This window comes from Lucilia sericata, unplaced genomic scaffold (genome assembly GCF_015586225.1).
Source record: "Lucilia sericata isolate MDLA Ls3-8-SP2 unplaced genomic scaffold, ASM1558622v1 Contig000677F_arrow, whole genome shotgun sequence".
NCBI lineage: Eukaryota > Metazoa > Arthropoda > Insecta > Diptera > Calliphoridae > Lucilia > Lucilia sericata.
Window position 1 is genome coordinate 189,391 of NW_023994681.1, and position 25,228 is coordinate 214,618.

Here is a 25,228-nt window from a genome sequence, read left to right on the forward strand (position 1 = left end):
AGGAAACGTTTGCGAGAATGTTTCGCTCAAAACTTTTAATGAACATGATGTGCTCAAAAGCAAAAACAATACAAAACCAAATGAGAAAGTCGATTTTTCCAATCGGATTTTAAGCCATTCGCCAGCTGCAATGTTTTCTAAAACTGCGAGCTTCGACCCAGCGCTTCAGAATGCCGAACAGCATCTCTAAGGGACTTGAGTCAGGAGATTCTGATGGACAATCAAAGAATTTGGGTCCCATTACTCGATAGCTACTCTTAGATCAACTTTGCCAAAGGTTTTGGTTCATTATCATGCTGAAAACCGCAATAAAATAAGTTGTTCTGTTCGGTGTATAAAAGTGCCAACAACAAACACAGCAAAAAAACACCAATGCATCTACTAAAATTTAGTAGATGCATTGGTGTTTTTAGTAACTAAATTAAGAAATGAGCAAAAATCTGAGCTTGTTTGAATGAATTAAGTATACAGCTAAAAATGTAGCATACTGTTAGGCATACTAAAAATTACTAAAAGGATTTTTCCATAAATTTTTGAAGCGAAAAAAATAAAGAAACAGTTAAAAGTCGGTTAACTGTTTTTGTTGGGGTTTTTAAGGGAATATTCTTTGAGAGAATTTCTCAAAATTTTTTGTAAAAGAAATAAAAAATTTGAAAAATTCAAAAATTTTGTTGTGAGGTGAATAATAATTTTATTCACTACACTTTCTGTTATTCGATACAAAATCACAATATTACCGGTAGTCTGCATTGCCATTATATTAGAACTACCTTGCCGACAAAATACCGCATTATCTATATTAGACAATTATTTTTTATTCATCAATGGAAAAAACATTTCACACCACTCTAGACAGTTTTCAAATGAGAAATTGAATGTTTTATTGTTAAAATTTATGAAATGTTAATAAATTAAAAAAATATTTGCATTATCTTTTTTTAAATGATAACAAGTATTTGTTTGGTTTTATATGCTCTATTTTTAACGTTTTTCAACACTGTTAACAAAACGACGGCCAGAGTTGTTAATTTAAGTACTAAGATATTATACAAAATAATTTAGTTTTAATGAAAAAATATGATAAATTACAGTTAATTTACAATAGTAAAATAGTTTGATTTACATAATTTATTTTTTTGTAGTTTTTCAGTATTTTGATTTGCTTTTATTCTTTTTTTAGTACTACCTACCAGATGCAACCCTGTATGAGAAAATTAACTCGGCGGCGGCGGCGCAACCATTTTAGGTCGGCGACGGCGGCTTATTATAGAAAATGGCGGCGGCTAAATTGTCGGCTCAACTTAACTTTTTCTTCAGAAATTGACCTTATACGCGTTTATTATAGTGAAAAATCTCTGTATAATAGTCTGTTATATAGAAACCTGTCTCTATATAAGTTTTTTCTGTATAAAATGGACATTATTATAGTAGTTTTCATTTATTTAATGTTAGCACAATGTTGTGTGGCAACTCTTTTCAATTTGCATAAGAATTTAAAATGGTGGAAACTCCGCTCAAATTGGTGAAATTATTTCTGAAATACATGTGCGATTCCAATCTTTATCAGCGGCTAGGTGGAAACTCCGCTCAAATTGGTGAAATTATTTTCTGAAATACATGTGCGATTCCAATCTTTATCAGCGGCTAGGTTTAAGCAGGCTTAGCTTTTGAGTCGATAGAATTCGGCGGCGGCGCAGCTTGCAAAATATTACCGGCGGCCAGCCGCCGTCGATTTGAGCCGTCTCGGCTTGTATCTCTGTGTTTATTTTTTTATTCCGCAATTGCGATTATTCATTCTGCTGCATTCGTGACCGACAGACTTTCTGAGAAGTTTGGAAAAGAAGTAATTAGTGTTTTTATAAAGTAAATTAATTTCCTATAGTTTTTTCAAGTGTTTGTTAATTAAGGATATTTTAAGGAAGGAATTGAGTAAATAATTAAAAAATGAAACAATTTAATAATGGCCTTTGTGCCATCGTAGCTGCATTTGCAGTTATTGGTAAGTAAAAAAAATTAAATGAATTGCAATAAAAGATACAAGCCAACAACAGAATAATTATACTAATTATAAAATAGGAAAGAAATATAGATATTTGTTTGTGTGTTTGTTTTAGCAATTTGTTTTATTGTGTGTTAACAGAAAAAACGAATAGCAATTTGCGTTTTAACAAAAAATTGAAAAAATATGAAACGAAAATTTAATAAAGAAAGTAAACAAGATACTTTTTCTTTTGTTAAAATTATTTCTTTTAGGTTTGGGTATTGTTGATTCATCACCCCTTAACCAAAATCGTATGTTAGGTGCTGAAAAATGCACCTGGGGTCCCTCCTATTGGTGCAGTAATATAACGTAAGTAATAAAACAACTTCTATTATTCATTTGCACTAATTTGTAGTCAATCTAGGTACTAAGGAATATAAAGAAAACTATATTAATTAACTTACACTTATTAACTTAATTTCCTCCTAAAAATATTTTAAAGCCTCCTAACAAACATTAAAAGAAAAGTAGAAAAAAATTGCATTGTCATTTTTGCAGTAAGTAGTGTAGTGCCCCCGACCGACTCGTATGGTCATTGGCTGTAATTTCTATATTTCTTGTGCAACAGCATTTTTCTTGGTCGTTTCTAGTTGTGTGTGGCTAAAAAAAGTTTCAACTAATTTCCAGAAAATGTTCGTTGCACTAAGAACTAACAAACAATTGTAAGTCAGCCAGCAAACACTTGTTGAAAAAAAATACGAATTACTGCCACAAATTATAAAAAATTAAATAAAACAAATTTTTTGTTTGCAGTTTACGTACAGTTGTTTTGTCAAAAACATTTTATTATTATTAGTGTTGTTAAAAAGTCGTATTTTCTTTGTTTGGACGTAACTATTAAGTAAAACAGCAACAATAGTATGAATTTGTTGATAAGCGGCTCGTCATCGATTCATAATCGTTCAATTTGTTTTTGTTTCCATTTCTACAAATACAAATTGAAAACAATAACAATCAAATAAATACACTCGAAAAATTATAAACAACAAACACATCAACAACCTAATGGTGCCAGATGTGTGTACGCTGCTTGTATTAGCGGTTTTACGCGACAGCATTTTCTATTTGTATAAGTGTTTTGGATAAAAATATCAAAAAATTTTAATAGTATAAATGTTATATATGTGGTATAAATACCTACTATACCTATTCGAACTCACAAAAAGAAGAAAGGTTGGTGACCTATTAGAAGGTTTAAAAGGGGGAACAGTCGAGTGGTAAAAAGGAAGCAGTTATGTCTGTTTAAGGAATTCGACTTATGAAAATATTGTCAATAACTTGTTCAAAATTATTTTTACTTATTTACTGTTTGGTGATGCGCCACTACTTTTTATACCATATACCACTATAGTGGGGAGGGTATTATACTTTTGTGCTGATGTTTGTAACGCATAAAAATATTGGTCCTAAACCTTAAACCTTAAAGTATACCGTTCGACTCAGAATTACATTCTGAGTCGTTTAAGACATGTCCGTCTGTCCTGCTGGCTGGCTGTCCATGTAAACCTTGTGCTACAGGCCACAATTTTCAAGATATTTTAATAAAATGTGGACCATACGAGCACTAGGACGATGCCTATTTAAAATGGTTGATGGTTGGTCCATTATTTCACCTATCCCCCGTACAACCTGACCTTTTGATTTCGTATTTGTAACTTATAACTACCTAAAATGTACTACTATCTCATTTATATATTTTATATAGGCATAAATGACCATGCCAATTTTTACAATGATCGGGCGTCGTTTGACCCTAGTCCCCATACAAACCCCCCTTAGTATCGCGATGAAATTCAGCATAACTAACCTTTATATAAAAATACATCCCTCTTCCCAATTTGTTGAGGATCGGCGCATATTTGACTCTAACTCCCATATAAAGCCTCTTTTATAGGTTTTGTTTTTCATCAATAAATTGTTTAAATACATCGGAATTAAGGTAATATTCAACATAAAGGTTTCTTTATGAAAAATATATACTTTTTAAAATATACCCATGGTGTAGGTTATCATATAGTCGGTCATGTCCGATTATACTTTCCTACTTGTTTATATTAAAATTTGTCATATTGGTAAACATATTGGGCTTTATTCTGGACACTTGAGAGATGAAGTTTGATAAATTTGTGGTGCGTGAACTCTCTTTGCACCGATTAACAATCGATCTCAATTCTGCGGCCCATATTCAGTATTTGGGAAGAAATTTTTTATATAGAAACACTTAAAAAATATTTTAAATTAAAAAGACAAAGAGATTCCGTCCAATATACTGAAGTTGGTTCTCACGTTCACCCTTGAACACAACAACAACAAATTAACGTCTGAGCGGCTTTTATGTGTTGGTAGCTGGTAATACAACTATTTGTCTGTCTACTCCTACTTTGTATTAGCTTTGAAAATGTATAATTTATTTAATAGTCGTCCACTATTATACGATTTAGCTATGATTGTTTGGACCTCTGGTTGGTTCTTCTAAGTTTTTATTTGGCTCTAAGATCTGTTTCATTATGAGCAATTGATATGAGCAAGTTTTCTGCCTAATTAATATGTATTAAGTCAAATGTTTGTTGCATAGTTTTTTATTGTAATTATTTTGGAAAGAAATTAGTATTAATAATAATTTTTTTGCATAAACATAAATATCTCGTTTATTACATCTTATACGTGACCGAAAACTAATTTCCTTATCAAATAGTGATAACATAGTAATTCTTTAAAAACAGGCGTTTTAAAACTTTAATCGTCACCTTTATATCGTCACCTAAAACGCAATCGGTCCTATCTATCATTTTTAAAATTTTAGGAGAAGCAAAAAACTATTGAAATTGAAAAGTTTGTTTCTATCAACGCGATTTATTTGTAGTAAATAAACAAATTGTTTAATAGTGAAACCTATCAGTTGTTATGATAGTTAACAATGGCGTATATAAAAATGAATAAATTGGACTTTTTACCTTTAATATTTAAATGTTTTTGTAGATAGGGCCTTTTGTTTTTTGTTAATAAAATCGCTCATTTTGGTCGGAGGAGTCCAATTTTTTATGTGGACATTTGTTTTGATGCAATACATTATAATCAATAAAATCTATTTTGAATTTTTTGAATTGGTTATTTAGGGCCGTTTGCGTTTCAGGTGACGATATGTACATATATACATTATAGTTATTTTTGATAGTTAATAGTGATTTTAAAACAGTTGCTTTCGTGGGTAAATTCTCTTATTAAAGAGCTTGTAACTACTTTTAAAAAAATTTGTATCTCAATTCAATTCTTTAAAATTTTGTGGTAGAAAGATTTTGCTGGTGGTAATTTTTGTAAAAATTGGAACCGCTTAAAAACTAAAACATAAACAAACGCATTATATTATTTAGCACATTTTTGTTTTTGCAAAAATGAGAAAGAAAAAAAGACATGGTACATTTTAATAACTGATCAAGCAGATAAACGTTGATGTGAATTTTTCTATTCGATTATTATTTTACCAACAAAACAATAGCAAAATATTAGCACAATTGGGATTAATGGCTTTTGTGATAACCTCCATAATGATTTAACTATAATAGTGTTTATATTTTTATATATTATGTTGTTTTTTTTTTACTATAAAAATACCATTACTCTTCTTAAGCCGCTATATAAAAAATATTTTTGATGTAAAAACATTATTTGAATAATAAGAAATAATACAAGTTGGACCATGGCTAGCCTGACGGTTCATTGTTTTTTAGTTTAGTTTATTTAATTTAATTGTTTTGCTTTATTTTACTTTATATTGTTAGTGTGTACCTTCTCATGCTCATGACTAATAAAGTTCAAATTAAATTGTCGGGACAAGAGAGGAGGTTGTTTGTTCTGTTTTATTTTTTTAATTTTCTGATAATTTTTCTTAAAACAAATGCAATTTTTGGTTGCTGCGGGTGCATTTTATTGTTTGTTTTTATCATTAATATTATATTCCCCGCGGACCAAAAAACTGGAAAAAAAAAAAAAAACAAATATGGAAAATAAAAATAAAAAGATAAAAGTTACGGTGCAGGGCCTAAATAACCCAGTACCGGCGGCAAGTGTTGATCTACTCGCGAGTCACGTGTCGTCGTCATCCTGCAATCGTGAGCAGAATACTACTACGGAGGTGGGTACCTTGGCCTCCGTGGCGGACAATGCGTCAAGTGTACAGCATGCCGCTGGCAAAAATATAGGGGTGAAAGAGAAGGATGTACTCGGAGAGAGCTCTAAGCTACCTCAGCCTTTAAATATAGGTGAGGGTTCCGACTCTGAATCCTCAGATGATAATAATAATAATACCATTATAGCAAATCCCAAAAAGGATGAAGTAGAGCAAATGGTGAAAGAGGTGAGTGATAGCATAGCTAAACTACCTATTACTAAGAAAAGACTTTCTGGAGCACAGAGGAGGAAGTTGAAAAAGATGCTTCAGGAAATCATAGTTAGTCAATCCCACGACACTCCAAAGGAAAAATCGGACTCTCTCACAAGATCTGAGGCAAAAAGGATCAGGTCTCCCGAGGAGTTGACAACTGAGAATAAGCCTAAGAAGAAAAAGAGCTCCCCGTCTTCTAATACACAGTCGAAGCCAAGCCATACTTCACTCAAAGGAATCTCAAGTGAGAATCCTGCGAGTAAGGGTGACAACGCCAAGCCAGATATTCCGAAGACGAACACGTCGGCGAAATCAACCTCGAAGGTAAGGGAATCTCAAAAGAAGCCCCGAAAAACGAGGAAGGAGAAGCTAGACGGAGGAAAAGGTAAAGAGCCGCCATCTTACGCCAAAGTTGCCAGAAGTAGGCACCGGGACGATCTCTGCTATGCAGTTTACGATGCCGGTAATCCGACAGGCAAAATTCCAATAGACCAACAGAGTAAAATAGAAGACCTGGTCAACAATAAGATAGTGGACCATGCAATAGCTTCAAAGGGCAAACAACCAATAGAGAGCGAGAGCTGCGAGTTCAGCATGGGCGTGATGTTGATGAGGTTGGCATCTCACCAATGTGTTAGCACCCTAAAGAACTTGGTGGAAAGTATCCCTCCTCCCTGGGACGGCGCTAGGCTGGGACTGGCAAAGAAGAGCGAGCTTCCGGTGCTCCTAAAGTCCACTGTCTACATAAAAGGATGGGGCAGTAAACTGGCTAATGAACGTATACTGGAAATTCTTGGAGGTCAAAATGCTGAGCTGGCCGTGGAAAAATGGGATGTCTTTTACAGGAAAGAAGAACCTGAGGGAACTTTATTTGTAATAGGTATCGACCAGAAATCCATGGCTAGTCTTGCCAAGAATAAAGGTAGGGCTTACTTCGCCTCTAAATCTGTCATATTGAAAATTGGGAAGGTGCCGATTGGAAGGGCTGTTACAACAAGCCTCGAAAAGGACACTAAAAAACCTAAGACCACAGTATCCACTACTGATAACGTTGAGGAGTCAAATCCTAAAATCGAGGAATTTACCATTAACTCGCCAGAAGAAAGTGTAGTTGCCCTTTCCAAAATTGGGAAGGCGCCGATTGAAAGGGCTGTCAAAACCGGCCCCGACAAGGACACTAAAACACCTAAGACAGTACCCAAAGCATCATTAGCAAGTACTAGCAATGTTGAGGAGTCAAATCCTAAAAGCGAGGAGGAAATCACTCACCCGCCAGAAGACAGAACAGCAATGCTCTCCAGAATTGGGAATGTGTCTATTAAAAATACTGCTATTCCTATGCCTGATAAGGACACCGCAGTGCCATCAACAGTACTCACTGCATTAATAGCCACTTCAGGCTATCCGGAGGAGTCAAATCCAAAGAGCGAGGAGGTGACCACCAACTCGCTGGAAGACAGTTTAATGGATGACCATGATTGAGGTTATCCAAATAAACCTCCATCGGAGCGAGACAGCTACCAACGCTCTGATGGCTAAAATCAACACAGGTAAAATACATATAGCTTTAATCCAGGAACCTTGGACGATTCGCAACAAGGTTTCTGGATTAAATCACGTAAATTTCCAACTTTTCTACGCTGATACAGGATCTCGCCCGAGAACATGTATCTTATGTCACAAGAACTTATGTTTTCTCCTCTCAACAGGATTATCAACATCGGATGCAACGGTGCTGAAGCAAGGTCGAGGCAACATATTCCTTGCATCTATTTACCTGCCTTTCGATTCTCCGACCCTACCACCAACGTCGGATCTGATGAAACTGGTTGAAGAGGCACAAAGGAAAAATAAGAAAATTGTAATAGGTTGTGATGCCAACTCGCATCATGTAGCTTGGGGTAGTACAAACACCAATCGCAGGGGACAAGCCCTCATGGATTTCTTTAATACTAAAGACTTGATAACATTGAACTTAGGTAATAAAGCTACCTTCGTCAATAGAATCAGAGAAGAAGTATTAGATATAACTATATGTTCAGAAGAGCTTATAAACGAAATTCAGGATTGGAGAGTTTCGGACGAGCACTCCTTTTCTGATCATCGGTACATAAGATTCAAAATACTAAGGCCACCACCAAAGCCGATAAAGTTTCGGAATAAGTCTAAAACTAATTGGACAATGTTCGGGGCCTTACTAAAGAACCGTTTAGGTCAGGATACTTTTCAATGTCGAAATAAAGAGGATATAGATGCCAAAGTGGAAACGTTCACAAGTGCCCTGGTTGAATCGTTCGAGGACAGCTGCCCTCTGCGAGAGCGGAGATCTGCCCAGGAAAAACCCTGGGTAACTGGGGAGATCCGGAACCTTGGGAAGACTCTTCGCAAACTATTTAACCGGGCACGGCGTAAAAAGACCGCAGTATACTGGGATGAGTATCGTAATAAACTTGGTGAATATAAGAAAATCGTTCGAAAAGCCAAACGAGACTCCTGGAAACTTTTCTGTGAACAGGTAGATAGCGTAAATGACGTATCGAAGATAAAAAAATTCCTATCCAAAACTCATGTCCAACCGGAATCTATGATCGATGACACGGGCAGGAGGCTTGAGGATATGGAGGAGACAATGAAACTCCTAATGGATTCTCATTTCCCACCCGGTATATCGAATAACATAGATGAACCGATATTGGAGGAAGGGGAGGGTAACACGGAAATAGTTATTACAACTGACATGGTTAAAGGGGCAATCAAGAGCTTTGCTCCCTATAAAGCTGCAGGGCCGGATGGAATTTTCCCGGCACTTTTGCAGATGGAGGCGGGACTGGTTTCCGTACATCTGTCACAGATATTCACTGCATGCTTAAAATTCGCATATACCCCAGTTAAATGGCAGGATGCAAAGGTAATATTTATACCCAAACCAGGGAAACCTAGCTATGCGACACCTAAGTCCTATCGACCGATAAGTCTTACGTCCTTCCTACTTAAAACCTTGGAACGGATAGTCGATAGCATGGTTAAAAGCAGCATACCATACAATGACCTTAAATATAAGCAGCATGCTTATGTAAAGGGACGATCGGTGGAAACCGCTTTAAATGAAGTTGTCCACTACATAAGTGAATCTTTCGATAGCAAACTGTATACACTGGCAGTATGCATTGACATCGAAGGCGCTTTCAATAACGTGCACACTGATACCCTTATCCAATCCCTAGACCAGTTTTATGTTGACCGGGTGCTCCGTAACTGGATCAACTACATGCTAAGGAACAGATGGATAAGCTGCGAGATGTACGATATAACTATCAGGAAAAAGGTATTTCGCGGTATACCACAGGGTGGCATTTTGTCACCTTTACTCTGGGTCACCACGATTAATAGCCTCCTAAGGACCCTAACCGAGAAAGGACTTAGACCTGTCTGCTATGCAGACGATGTCGTAATACTTTTAAAGGGAAAGGATCCAAATTACTTGTGTAGAAGAGCTGAGGAGGCTCTGAATACGGCCTTGAGCTGGGCTCAACCGAGAGGCCTCAATGTTAACCCGGCGAAGACGGAAATCTGTCTTTTCACAAGAAAGACAAAAATTTCTACATATACTGAACCTTGCTTCTTGGGCAAGAAGATACCGGTGACAGACAAAGTTAAGTACTTAGGTGTAATACTTGACCGGAAATTAAAATGGAGACACCACATAGAGGATAGGATCAACAAGGCACATCGGTGCTGGGCGATATGTAGGAGAACCATAGGCATGAAATGGGGTCTTAGTCCTACTATGACAAACTGGCTTTATAAAAGTGTAATTAGACCAATTCTAGCTTATGCTTCAATAATTTGGTGGAGTGCTTTGGACAAAAAGTGTAATATCAAACTACTGCAGGGAGTTCAGCGTACATGCTGCTTGGGTATAAGTGGTGCCATGTGTACTACTTCAACCAAGGCTCTGGAAACGTTGCTAGATATTCCACCCATTGAAACATATATAAGATATGAGGCGGCGCTTACAGCCGAACGGCTCTTTACTTTAGGCGAACTGGCCAAAAACGGTTATAGGACACGTCATCAATGTATACTGGACACATTGGAAGGTTATACACATTCATCGGACGTGCCTGATCGCATACCAGACACTGAATATGTCGGAAACTTTGAAACGCTAATCCCAGATAGAATGTCTTGGTCAAGCGGAACATTAGAGCAAATACCAGTAGGAATCCGTTGCTACACGGATGGCTCTAAATTAGGGGACAAAGTGGGTCTGGGGTTCTATATTGAAGACCCAGAAACAGAAATATACCACCGTTTACCTAATCATAACACAAGCTTCCAGGCAGAAGTACGAGCAATAACGGAATGTGTAAATTGGATTAGAATAAATATGGCGCCCACAGGGCTTAATATATTTACCGACAGCCAGAAGGCAATTTGTGCGATATCAGGTGATAGAATTAAATCTAAGACTGTATTGGATTGTAAGAAAGCTTTAACTGAATACTCTCCCAGAGGTAAGGTTCACATCATATGGGTACCAGGCCACTCGGGAGTAGTCGGCAACGAAAGGGCGAATGTAATAGCTTTAAAGGGAAGGGAGCTCGATGTAGTTAACCTGACAAACGCAAAACCATTCGACGCAACAAAAGCTGAATTAAAAATATGGATGAGAGAATCCCATAAGGCCTCTTGGAATAATGAAACGGTGGGTAGAACCACAAAGATTCTATGGGGTGACCCTGATGAGAGCAAGACGAGAAATCTTCTCAAAATGAGCAAGTCTGAGGTTAGTATGATGGTACGTATTCTCAGTGGACACACAGGATTACGAGCACATCTATACAAAATTGGACGTGCGAATTCAGACGAATGTAGAGCATGTGGAGAGGACAGTGAAACTCTGGAGCACTGTCTTTGCCATTGTCAGGCATTCGTCGAAGTTAGATCCAAGTATCTTGGAAGTGATGTTATTCCAGAAATAACATTCTTAACCAACACCGATTGGAAGATTCTTAGGAATTACGTCCAGGAAACTGAGTTTCTGAACATGGAAAAATAATACATTCAGTGAACAATTTTTTTTTTTTTTTTTTTTTTTTTTTTTTTTTTTTTTTTTTCTTGAATTGGAGCGCACAACAGGCCCGATAGTGGCCTAGGTGTATTTCTTCGGATTTGATGTAGTATACATCCTCCTATCAACCTACCTACCTACCTACCTATCATTAATATGTATGTATATTTAGTTATTTTCTGTTTGTTTTTCATTAGTTTTGCTTTGTTTTTTGAGTCACAAAGAAAACTACGAATTGAAATTGTTTTGTGTGTTTAATAATATTACCCGGCTTAATTCTGAGAAGGGTGTAACCCATACCAGACTTATTGCTAAATACATATTTTGTGATAGCAACAGCACTTTACATGTTTGTGGCTTTAAAATGTATTTATCAAATATTTTAAAATATTTCGTATTCGTGTTCGTTTATTTACATGACCTTTGTGTATTTGAAACCCAATTCTAAACAGATTTTAAATATTTTTTATAAACAATTTTATTTCTTTGTGGGAATATTTTTCTAATAGTGTGAATATAAATGATAGAATTGGTTTTGAGAAATAATTACAGAAAATTGTTTGAATAAAAGTTTAGTAAATTAAATAAAATAATCTGAAGTAATATAATAGAAAGTTTTAATTTTCTTGTAAAATTTTTGTATAAAACACATATCAAAGTTAAGTGTTTACCCACAAAAGATACTTACAACCTTAGCCTTAGATAAATTAAATTTTATACGTCCATTATAATCAAACATGTAAATTATAATCGATGAATATCTGTATTAAGAACCAATAAGTTTCTTAATTAAGAGGGAAACTTGCTCGGAACTATTTAGGGAATACTTACTTAGGATTTGACATTCCTATAATCTATCCATTCAAATATGAAGAATATTCCTAAAAATATCTACCGATTCTGAAATCATCAAAAAGATTTTATGTACAAATTCATAAAGACTTCATAAAATATTTCCGTTAAATTAAAATAAAAATTTCTGATTAAAAACAAGTTTAGGTCAAAGTTTTATGAATAATATTCAAATTATGTATGTCTACTGATAAAATTTTACAATTAAATCAAAATTTAAAGTGTACAACAAGCTCATGCCATTTTTTAAGCAAAAAGTTAAAGGCGTGGGCAATGCATGTCTTTGATAAAAGAATTTAACTTCAAATTGATAACATTTTGCAATAATGAAAAAAATTAAAAAGTCGTACAGTTTAACTCCACTTAAAACTTAGACATAATTTTGTTTTATCATTAATATTTCAAGAAATATGTATTTCTATATTATCATGCGGCAACAACATAAAGTCAAATCTTTACTTTGCCTTTAAAAATATAAAAGAAACTTAAATAATGCTTCCATATGCATAATTGTTCACACAAATCAAAGTCCACTGAGGATTTAATTACAAGGCAATTAAATGTTAAGAAGAATGCACTAAATTAATGGCATAATAAAAAAAACTATTTTTAAAATATTGATGACTAAATATATTATGGTTTGTTCATATTTTTTCGTTTAAGTTTTCAAGTTTAAAGTAATAATAGTATTTGCTGATTAGTTATTTTGAAAATAAATATGCATGTTAAATTAATTGTTTGTTGACATTTTTATAGTTGCATTTTTGTTTTCAGAAATAAATTATCATTTTCATTCATATTAAAAAATAATACTTGACAACAATTCTAAGGAATTAATGTATTGTCTGTCAGTCTGTTCAAATGCGGGTCATTTGAGCTTGGTTTAATTTTGATTAAACATAAAACAATAATATCCACTATTTTGTTTATCATAATAGCATTTGTACTTTGATTTGTTTTTATATTAAGTAAACTTTCTATAATTGTAATATTATGCCGTATTTATACTTCTGTATGTATGGAAAATCGAATATGTAGATTTGTTTGTTTAGAACTTTACCCTGTAGGAAATCGAACTATTTTTAAAGTAACTTTAAACTGGTTTTTTAATAAGCACATCTAGTGGTTAATGTGACGTTTTTTCTTGTCGCCGACAAATTATTTTAACATAGGCATGTCATAGGCGGTAGTCAATTGACTATCACTGCATGACTTTTAAATTGTAGTTAAATTCTTATTAACTTAAAAAAAAACACTTTTTTAAATTCGATTTAAAAAAATTTTATATAAGTTAATTTTTGTCAAAATATATTGTTATTATTAAGTGCCTTTTCCTATACATTATTTATTTTAATGAACTTTTTTGTAAAAAACAATATCACCTCTTTTAATTTTAACACAAACTTTTAATATTTGACTGTTTTTTCTTGTTATTTTTATTAAAATTGAGCACCACCTAAAAGACTTTGTTCGCTTTGATTGCCATTTGATTTCATGGCATACTTCTTTTGTTTTCATATCTTTTTTTTTTTATTTTCTTTTTTTGCTTTTATTTCTTTCTTAAGTTTATTTCTAAGCAATATGTTTGGTTGATATCTGCATGAGATTTAAACCAATTTGAAATCATTTGCAAAATAGTTAATTTATAATTAAGGTTTTTATCAACCTACTATTTTATTTCCTACAGGGTTGATTTTCAAAGAAATTGAATTCTATAAAAAACTATAATAATCTTAGCTTAAAATGTATACATAGCTAAATATAATTATTCTTCAAACTAAAACAACATTTTGGTATTTATTACCTAATTTTGCACAACAAACGTCTCTATTACAATTCCAAAACTCTAGATTATATGTAAATACTTTTGAATGACAAAAAATATGTATAATTTTTAAAGAACATCAAATAACTGGATACAAATTTTAACAATTTGAGACAAAAAATACTTTAAGGATTTCAATAGATAAAGTTTTTTTTTTTTTGTACATAACAACCAAAATTTTCTAAATAAATATGCCTGAATCGATAAAATTCCTAAAAAATAACAAAATTGAAATTCAATAACTTTACTTCTGATGTGGCTTTTTGTCCGATCGGAATGTTTTTAATTTCGTAGTTATTATTCCGATCGATTTAGTTATTTATTATTATTAATTAAAACAGCAAAATGCGAAAATAATTTAAACATCGCAGTATAAAATATACCTTTGCAAAAAACCGCGATGCATCGCCACGAAGTGAGGGATATAGAACCCACGACATCAGACCGGATGTCGTGGGTTCAATTCCCACCTGAGACACTGTGCGACGAGCGCACAATAGGCCCGGTGGAGGCCTTATTCAATTCAAAAAATACGTAAACTGGATATTGAGGCTTAGTTTTAACACGCCTCAAGTAATAAAAACATCGCACAAAAGGGAAATAATTTTCAAAAATTCAAAGACTTTTTTATAAAAATGTGCCAAAAATAGTTTTTCGTTGAATTCTAAAAAAACAAAAATTTTAAATAAAATGTCTATTTATGAATATTTTTGAAAGTGAAATTTGTTATCACGAATCTCTCAATTCCCAAAAAAAAGTTTTGAAAAATTATTAAAATTGATTTTTTTAGTTTTTTGGCCATAATATCTATGACTGTGCGTCGTTAAATGGCAATGAGGGCATCAGTTACAAAGTTGTTGATTTAACACTTAATTTTTAAATGAATTATAATTTGGAAAAAACAATCAGCTTATTTAGTAAAAAATATTACATCACCTACATTTCATAATGTCAAAATTAATCAAAGAGCATCTAATAAAATGAAATCATTTCAACGGTTAATTATTTATTTGTTCATGAAAATTTACCGCGAAGTTTTCAAACTTCATATAAATTCTCGCGCAAAACAGAATCTACAGAACTTGTATATAAAATATATAACGATTTCGAGCCAAAATGAAATGACTTAACCTTGTATTCGATATACACTCAAACCTCGTTTTATGCGAATTTATTTTATGCGAATTTGAATTAGTGCGGTTTCAAAATTCTAAAATTTTTCATTGCAAAAATGATTTTGTATTTCAAAGTCATCCAGATTGTTGCAAAGTAAGAAATTTTGAAAGTCTTCAACTTTGAAGGATCCAAATTATATAAATGTATGTATTTAGTTTTTTCATGCCTTGCGATTGTTGCAAAATTGTATTTTTTGCTTTTTGGGTCTTGAGCCCACTCTTTCATCATATCAAGTCTAGAAAACTTCCAAGTTTTTTATTCTTAAGGATAATTTCTAATACATATTATGAATTGGAACTTTTCAACAATTTTATTCAATTGTTATATTTTCTCTGTTAACAAAACAATAAATGGTTATAAATGAAAAAGTTTTTATTTACTCTAGATTTAGATAAATACGCATTTTTGGATTGTTGCAAATTCCTATCAATTTATCAAATCAATTTTGCTTTTAATAAAATGTTTACTTTTTTAGCTAACAAAAAACTTTCTTTGTTGTTTTCTTTTAAAATAAAAAACAAATTTTTATCTAATCATTATTTGTATTTATACTTGTTTTACTTTTGTTTTATTAATCTTATCGTCCATTTATATTAATTGTTTTACCTTCTTTGTAAAATATATTTTTATTTTTATAATTCTAATTTTAGTTTTAATAACAAAAGCATATTTTATACTCTTTATATTTTTCTTACATATTTTACAGCAATGCTAAAGGTTGTAATGCTGTTCGTCATTGCATACAAACCGTTTGGGAAAATCATCAAGTGCCCGTTGATAATGATTCGATTTGTCAAATTTGCAAAGATATGGTCACCCAGGCCCGCGATCAATTGCGCAGCAATGAAACTATGGAAGAATTGAAAGAAGTATTTGAGGGTTCCTGCAATCTTATTCCAATTAAGGTTGTGAAAAAGGAATGCTGCAAATTGGCTGATAATTTTATACCCGAATTGGTGGAGGCTTTGTCATCACAAATGAATCCCGATGTAAGTTTTAATAGACTGCAAATGTTGACCTATAAGTTAATTTTTAATCACAAAAATTCTTTTAATTTGTTAACACATTTTAGCAAGTTTGTTCCGTTGCTGGTCTTTGTAACAATGCTGAAATCGATAGATTACTATCCAAACACTATGCTTCCGCCTTGGCTGGTACCCTTAAGGAGGAAGACGATGTTAGTGATGAGGAAATTATTGTACCCACACATGCAAAACAAGTGTCGGTTGAAGCTCCCAAAAAGCCTCTCTTAAGCTGTGGCAATTGTTACAACATGGCCACCTTAATGACCAACAAATTCCAGTCAACCAATCGTGATGATGTTCTAGAGAATATTCTTCATATGTGTGGTGAAATGTCTTCATTTTCGGATGCTTGTGCCAATATTGCTCTCACCTATTTCAATGATATTTACGATCATATTAAGGAAAATCTACAGCCAGCTGGTGTGTGTCATATTTCTGGTGTATGTGCTGCTAAATATCATCAACATCCCGAAGATCCTAAAGAGGAAGAACCTGTTGATTTAATGGCAGCCGGTAATGATGATATACCTTGCGAGTTGTGTCAACAATTGGTTCGTCATTTGCGTGATGTTTTAGTGGCCAATACCACAGAGACCGAATTCAAACAAGTGATGGAAGGTTTGTGCAACCAAACCAAAGGTTTCCGTACCGAATGTTTGAGTATTGTCGATCAATATTATGACTTGATTTATCAAAGTTTGGTTAATAATTTGGATGCCAATGGCGCTTGCTTCCTAATTGGTGTGTGTCCCAAGGGTTCGGATACCATGTTCAAAGGTGATATTATGCCACTTTTGCCTGTACTTCCACCAGCTGAAATCAAAGTAACCATACGCAAGAAGTTGGGTGCAAATGAACCTAAATTTACACAAGAAGATCTCAAAGCCATGACATTGCCCATTGACCATCTAATGGGTGCTGCTAATCCGGGACAGCTTGTAGAAGGTGGCGAACTTTGCACTATTTGTGAATATTTGTTGCATTTCATTCAAGAATCCTTGGCTACACCCTCAACTGAAGATGAAATCAAACGTGCTGTCAATAATATTTGCGATAAATTCCCCAACAGTGTTAAGGGTCAATGTCACAATTTCATTGATATGTATGGTGATGCGGTTATTGCTCTTTTGATTCAAGGTTTAGATCCTCGTGAAGTTTGCCCAAAAATGCAAATGTGTCCTCCTAACCATGAAAATCATAACGATATGGAAGTATTTGATCCTCAACCATCTGATGAACAAGATAAACCCACCTGTCCCTTATGTTTGTTTGCCGTCGAACAGGCCCAGGAAAAAATCAAAAATGATAAATCAAAGGTATTTAATAACAATTAAAATTTCTATTTCTTAATTTTTTTACATTTTTGTTATATTCCAGAAAAATATTGAAAACGTTTTGAGTCACTTATGCAATCATTTACCACAAAAACTACAAACCGAATGTGTGGACTTTGTCCAAACCTATTCATCCGAATTAATCGATATGTTGATAACCGACTTCAAAGCTCAAGAAATTTGTGTGGCTTTGAAACTGTGCCCCAAGTCCAAAAACTATTTAGATGATATGGGTATTAGTTTAGAAAATGAAAGCGATGAAGTCGAAGATTTAGGTTTGTGTTATTTTTTTTTTGTATTATATTTCTTGGCAGAGTTTAATTGTTGATTTTATTTCTCTTTAGCTTTTAACGAAATCGGCGATAGCGAAGAAGAAATGCCTGTTGAAATTGTATTCCAACAACATAACGAGGGCAGTTCACCAAATTGTATTTTATGCATCGAAATTGTAAAATTGGCTGAGAAACGTTTAAACAAACATACCACCAAAGTGAGTATTAGGGGCGTTTTTATTATTCTTTTCTTATCTGTTTAAAATATAAATTTTTATAAACGATGACTGTCGTAGTAGAAACAGATCAAAGTTTTTAAGCGGAATCGAACCCACGATCCCCATAAGGAACTTATTTCTATTTGTAACCTTTTAATTGCCCTAGCTGAGAAATGAAAGAGGTTGTAAAATATTTCCCCAAAAATTTTCTGTCTTTGTACCGTCGAAATAATACGAATTTTGACCGACATAGAGTCATGATTCATGAAGATTAGCAAGATATAGATTGTGGCACGTGGCACGTCTATTTAATCATGAATTTATGAATTCGATAAACGCTTGTCTGCCATAAAGATATTTGGCGATCCAGCGTTTGTTATACGTTTTATTTAGTTTGTTTTGTGTATACCGTTAACTTTGTTTTTCCTTAAGTTGTGCTGTAAAATTATAAGAAAAAACCTTTTATTTTCTACTATGTAATCACTAATGTTTCTTATGATTTTTGCAGGACGACATCAAGAAAGCTTTAGAACAATCATGCCTTAAATTACGCAAAAATTTGCAGCCAAAATGTCATCAATATGTTGATAAATACGGTGATAAAATTGCCGAATTACTATTGAAAGAAATGGAACCCAAATTGATTTGTGCTGAATTAGGCTTGTGTCTATTCAGCGAACAAGAAGATTGTAAGTAGAAAGATTTGGAAATTATTATAAAGTGAATATATTTTCAAACCAATTTACAAATTGCAGTGGAAATTGATGAAGCTTTGAAATACGATGTCATTGCTATGCCAAACGATAATGCCGTATGGATTAAAAATGATCGTTTTGTGGGTATTGATGAAGCCATGACCCTACAGGAACCACCCACCTGTGTTTTGTGCGAATTTGTAATGACTAAAATGGAAATGGAATTGAAAAATAAAACCGAACAAGAAGAAATTAAACGTACCATAAAGAACATTTGTAATCACATGCCCAAGACAGTGGCTAAAAGTTGTGACAAGTTTGTGGAACAATATGCCAATGCCATTATAACTTTGGTAGGCAGTGTACCACCCAAGGAAATTTGTCAGAAATTGCAATTATGCTTTGCTGGTTTAAGTGAAGTGATTAATGGTGAGTAAAATGAGTACAAAAATAAAAAATATTTACTTAAAAAATATTTGTTCCTTTAGATGAAGTTATTGAATGTGGTGTTTGCCATGGAGCTACAATGGCCTTGTTACCTTATTTAAGAAAACACACCGAACACGATACAATTGGTGCCATTGATATGATAGATGTGGGTTGTGATAATTTGCCTGCTAAATATTATCAAATTGTAAGTGGTTTTTTGTTAAGGATTTAGTATATATTTTTCATAATTTGATTTTTTCTTTATTTCTAGTGCTCTGAAATGATACGCATATATGGCAAGAGTATTATGCATTTGTCCGAACGCATTGTTGTAGACGAGTCTCACATTTGTAGCGATATTGGCAAATGTTTCGAAAATGAAAAATCTAATTTGGCTTTTGCCAGAATTTCAGGTATTTATTTTACTTTAACATTAATATTTCAATATTAATAATGCTTTCGTTTTATTTAATTGCAGTTTAATTTCAATCATAAATTTTTAAACATCGAAGGAGTAGAGTGATTGTGAAGTGAGTTTTAATAGGAGATATAAGAAAAGGCGGGTGAATTCTCTTAATTTTATTGTGATGCGTATTGATAAATATTAATTTCTTTTTTATACACTTTCATCTATTTGAAAGAAAAAACAAATACTTAAAACACGAAAAAAAGCCTTTGAATTATGTAATTACAAACATTACCAAAAACAAAAAATATATCAAAATATCACAAGATTTAAATTAATAAATAAAAAATACAAGTTGAAAATGGGAATGAATATCGATGTAATAATACAAATTATAATCTTTATATTCTAAATAATATTTTTATAAAACTGTTTGTTAGTTGATCTTCAATCACATTAAATGCGTTTCTTTTATTTTTCTTCTTCTTTTATTCAAATCCTTATAGTTTTAGTTCTGCAAACACTTGTATTTTATTTTTTCTAGTTAACTAAGATACTGTGTGAAAAATATTTTAAATAAAATAAAAAAATTATGAAAAAAAAAAAAAATAAAAAGAATATCATGTTCCAGGACACATTGTTAATTATTAAACCTGATTATTTGGCAAAACGTAAAGCTCTTCTATTACATTTGTTGCAACAAGGATTCTTTATAAAGGGTCAACGTAAAATATGCTTCTCGCCGGAATTGGCTGCTGAATTTTATCAAGATCTGGCTGAAGATCGCGGTTTTATGATTCAAGTGATCTTATTGTCGAAAGGAAATTCGGAAGCTTTTATTTTAGCTAAAGAATGTGCGGTAGAGGATTTAATCAATGATATGGTGTGTTATTTGTAAGTAAGATTTTCATAATATTTTAAAAGTAGTGTTGAAAGATAGAATCGAAACACAAAAGCCAATTCGACACTGTTATAAAAATATATTTCCAGAGAAAGTAAAATTTTTGCTTGTTTACTTCTTCAGATTAAGAGTAAAGCGATATTTTTCGATATAAAAACAATTTTGGGTTTTGAAAAGTTATTAAAATATTGAGTTATATTCGGCTATGACGAAGTTTATACCCACCATCAAAGCAGTAGTAAATTAAGAGTGAATTTTGAAAGGCGGACCTATATATCGATCCATTTACTTACATTTATCTTATACATATCGATATTATATTGAACGTGGAGAGCATTTCGGAAGAAATCTTATGGGGCCTTAGGACAATTATAAACTGAACTTTACAAAATGTTCAATACCAAACATACCTTATCAATTAAGAATATTTGTGGAACAAGCGTTTAACTGTTGCACCGCAACACCCACCTACAAATCCCCAGAAGAAGACTTTCCCTAAATAACTCTAACGACATACTGCTTGTGTACTTCTTTCCTTTGCGGTAAATGACTCTTGATATCTCTGTTTAATCATAGGCCAGAGATTTCTTGCTCTATCCTACTTTCTTCGCCTGGTGTTCACAATAGCTCTTAGCCGATTAAAATTGGAAACTTTAGCACCATGTGAAAAGCCTTATTCCGATCGGCCCTTTTGGTTCTACTGTTCTCGTTAGTAGGAGGCGACACCACTGCTGTCTAAGCAGAGCAGATGTCACGCTGATGTTATGCTCCATCAGAGTACAGAGCCATCTTCTGATTGGTGTTCGAAGATAGTCGCAGAAAACCATCCACATCCGGTTCTCTCACCTGTTCTTTATGTTCCATAATCCTGACATAAATTTCAATGAACTGTCCATTATCCTTCCTTAGATTGCGCGTTGTGTCTGAAAGCAGAAGTGTCGATCCTTACTTTGCTTTCATTAATACTTCTATTAGTCCTGCCTCTCCCTCCTCCAGCCTTTTCTCTTAATTTTGGCTCAATTTGTTATCTGAAGAGTGTGTTCGTAAACAACGCAACATCTCATTTCATGCCTGGAATAAACAACTGCATTAAAACCGCTTATAACCCTGAATTTGAGGGGAGCTGATAGCTTTGAAAATGCGCCGAAACTCATAAGGAAATGAGAGTTAGATCACAGAGTCTATTTAAGGAAATTTACAACTTATTTAATTTGACCCTGCGACCAATTTTTGACTCAAGATATAAACAGACATATTGACCTTTCAAATTGTTAATATTTTTTACAGTAATACTTCAACAGAAATGGAACAAAATATCCATGTTACCAAATGTCTTGCCAACGTTCGAAGAGAAATTAGTTATATTTTTCCCAATTGTAAGTTTTTTAATTATAGATATCGGATTCGAAAATAATTTCTTTATTTCTCAGACATTCACGAACCCATTTACTGTCCAGAACAAATTAAATTCTGTGATAACAATCCTCTTGTTGAGTCTACAATAAATACACTATATGATATTGTAACTAATTCCGCAAAAGATCCACACAAAAGTTGGAAAGAGAAATTAGCGGAATCTTTAATTTCGACAAATACAACTTTACCACACATTTCCAATCAATGTTGTCACAATTTAAATCTAAATGCACAAGATACTGCTCAACAAACTAAAATCACTTGCTTTAAACATGAAAAGGTAGAGAGAAAAGGGTCTCTGTCATCCGATTTAGACATTAGTAGAGATTGTAGCTCACTTAATGTTACGACAAGTTCTTGTGTGTCCTGTTCGGCATTTGATAGTGATGCTGATTGTATACAACAGACTTTTGAACAGCCATTTACAGCAATAATTAAAGCTCGAACAGCGTCTTTGAAGGTGCAAGAATCGTCTAGCAGTTCTACATTAAAATCGGAACAAGAAGGTGCTTTAGAAGATTGGATAACAGAAGAACATACAGTTGGTGTAGTTGTTAATGAAATAGAAGAAGATAAAATTGTAGATGAAGATTTTAAGGATGGAGCTGACAAAGATAATTTTGTAGCATTAGATGTTCCAACAACTGAACATATGGAGGCTAATGAAATGCCTGAAATGGAATCACTTCAATCAACCAAACCAGAAGAAAATGCAATTCATGTTGCAGATGAAGATACAAATCAACAGGCTGAAGAAGACAACTTACAATCGCCTAAGGAAAACGCAGTTTCTACTGTAGACGACGAGCAATCCGGTGGAGAATTCTCAGCACCAATAAAGGAAAATGATCATGATGCTGCAGAAGATGTTATTCCAACAATATGATAGATTTAATCAATATATATATACTATATTTAGGAAATTTTCTGTTTTCATAAAAATTAACAATATAACCATACATAAAATCTAAAAATATTACCATGTTAAAGAGGAGGACCTATATTTATAATTTATCAAGTAGTTCCACAACGCAAGCATACATATATCCTAAACTCATTCAACATCAACTTTTAAAATAGGTGTGTGGAAGTGTTGCAGAGTCGAAAGTCGTTCCATATTTTTTGAAATTATCATCCTCGGAACTAGGTCTATAGAAGATTTTTAGTCCAAGTGCACCATTTTAGGAACAGTGATTTTTGTCTGAAATTTTAAAGATTAGATGAGAACCAGTTGAAGGTATTTTATCATTTATTCGATTCAGATAAATGGGCAATGCATATTGAAAAATATGAAAATAAAATTCAACTAATTATTTTATATAATAAGTGATATCAATTGAAAAATAATTACAAAAATTGCTTTGAAATTTATATTTAAATATTCCGCGATTAAAAACTATTTGTTATATTGTGCTAGTGAATAATCTTTAGGAAAGCATACTTTATAATCACAACATTATTTCAGACAAGTATGTAATGGCAAAGTTACTAGTTCTAAGTTTTCGATTCAAGATTCTGAATTGGTTCTGTGTGCATTGGTTTTTGAACTAGTTATATAACGAGTTTATATATTATATTTGATAGAATATTTAAAATTAAAATACCATTAGAACAGACGCTCGGTTTGAGAATTTTATCGGTTAAATCTACACTTTTTTCTCTCAGTTTCTCAAAGTATAGTTATTTCTTTGGAAAATACGGAACTGTAATCTACCACTAGCTCCTGTAAAATATTCTCTTTACACAGAAATTTAGTAATTTACTATATGGTTATTCATTAAGAATGAAGCATTTTGTTTTTGGCAGTTAAAAGGGCTTGTGGATTAGTTTTAGAAATGATTATTATTCCGATACGCTGTGCCAAATTTTCATGACTACAAGACACAAATCGACCTAATTACCAAAGATTTTGCGTTAGATGTAGGTCACTTCTAACACTAGCTTACTGGCCGAACGAAAAAAGTGTAAAAAGATAAAACTGCGCGTTCGTCTGATGTCTCTGGCGGTTTTGTTAACCGAATTTGACAACGAGAACTTGATAACAAAAGTTAATAAATTGCAAACGTTCTCAAACAGTGAATGCTGGCTAAATTACAAACTGACCACGTAATCCAAACTTATCTGATTTTAGCTAGTAAGGTCAGGTAAGGTAATAGCCGAATGCTCTTCAAGTTGGTAAGCTCTGTATCATGATTCATGAGGCTACCATGCCACTCGGGAATATTTGCAAAGAAACAGCGAATATACTACTATAAAGGGAACTTAACGAGTTAACCTGACGAATGCAAAGCCGTTCGATGCAACAAGGGCTGAATTAAAAACATTGGCGATAGAATCCCATATGGCCACTTAGAATAATAGAACGGGAGGTAGGACAACAAATTTGGTATGGGGTGACACCAACGAGAGGAGGACAAGAATAAGTAAGTCCGATTTCTAATACACTCGACGATATTGGACGAAGGATTCAGACAAATGTAGAGCATGAGGAGAGGACAGTGAAACGCAGGATATCGTTGAAATTTTATCTTTTTATAGTAGGAGTAATGTTATTCCAGATGTTAAATTCCTCAGAATACAGGTTGGAAAATCTAAGAAACAAAAGGAAATGTAGTTTATAAAAATCTTACGATAATAAGTTCTTTCACATAACCGTCATTATTTTCCATGTAATTGAGCTCAACAGACCTAATAGCGGCCAAGGGGTACATCTACAGGTTCGAAAAGAATACTACCCAATACATACCCGAAATTTTTTGGACCTTGATTTAAACTACATCAAATTCGAAGACACCTGACCACTTTTGGGACTGTTGTTCGCTCCTTTTCTTAGAAATGTTTTCTTGGTGAAAACATGTCCGATGTTCAGAAAATCGGTTTTCTGGTTATTATTCCTAAGAACTTTCCAATTAGTTTTCGTGAGGGATGTAATGTTCGGAATGATATCACGTCCAAGATATTTGGATCTAATTTCGACGAAAGATTGGCAATGACAAACGATTTTAAATAGACTGATTTGAAAGGGTCCCAGCAAAAAATAATTGATGTCATACTTTACAAACGACATCTTAATCACATCTAAAAATGCGATTGCATATTTTTCGCTTCTATAAACCAAATATTTCCTTACAAATAAAAACCGAGTTAAAAGTGAGGAAAGAGATGTTGAAAAGTCACTACAAA

General features: G+C 33.3%; 2 protein-coding genes across 2 annotated transcripts; both read left to right on the forward strand.

Moving 5' to 3' along the window:
• The first annotated feature begins 1,703 nt into the window (after positions 1 to 1,703).
• On the forward strand, positions 1,704 to 20,343 carry LOC119607212. Its single transcript, XM_037961035.1, has 11 exons — positions 1,704 to 1,999; positions 2,254 to 2,350; positions 16,056 to 16,338; positions 16,422 to 17,690; positions 17,752 to 17,983; positions 18,053 to 18,198; positions 18,707 to 18,887; positions 18,954 to 19,322; positions 19,382 to 19,527; positions 19,594 to 19,735; positions 19,801 to 20,343. Exons 1-11 carry the CDS (start codon positions 1,945 to 1,947, stop codon positions 19,803 to 19,805), a joined length of 2,925 nt encoding a protein of 974 aa, XP_037816963.1. The 5' UTR covers positions 1,704 to 1,944; the 3' UTR covers positions 19,806 to 20,343.
• LOC119607214 lies at positions 20,277 to 23,006 on the forward strand. The gene is made up of 3 exons (XM_037961049.1): positions 20,277 to 20,622; positions 21,917 to 22,005; positions 22,060 to 23,006. The coding sequence occupies exons 1-3, from the start codon at positions 20,321 to 20,323 to the stop codon at positions 22,929 to 22,931; spliced, it is 1,263 nt and encodes a 420-aa protein (XP_037816977.1). The 5' UTR covers positions 20,277 to 20,320; the 3' UTR covers positions 22,932 to 23,006.
• The last annotated feature ends 2,222 nt before the right edge of the window (positions 23,007 to 25,228 follow it).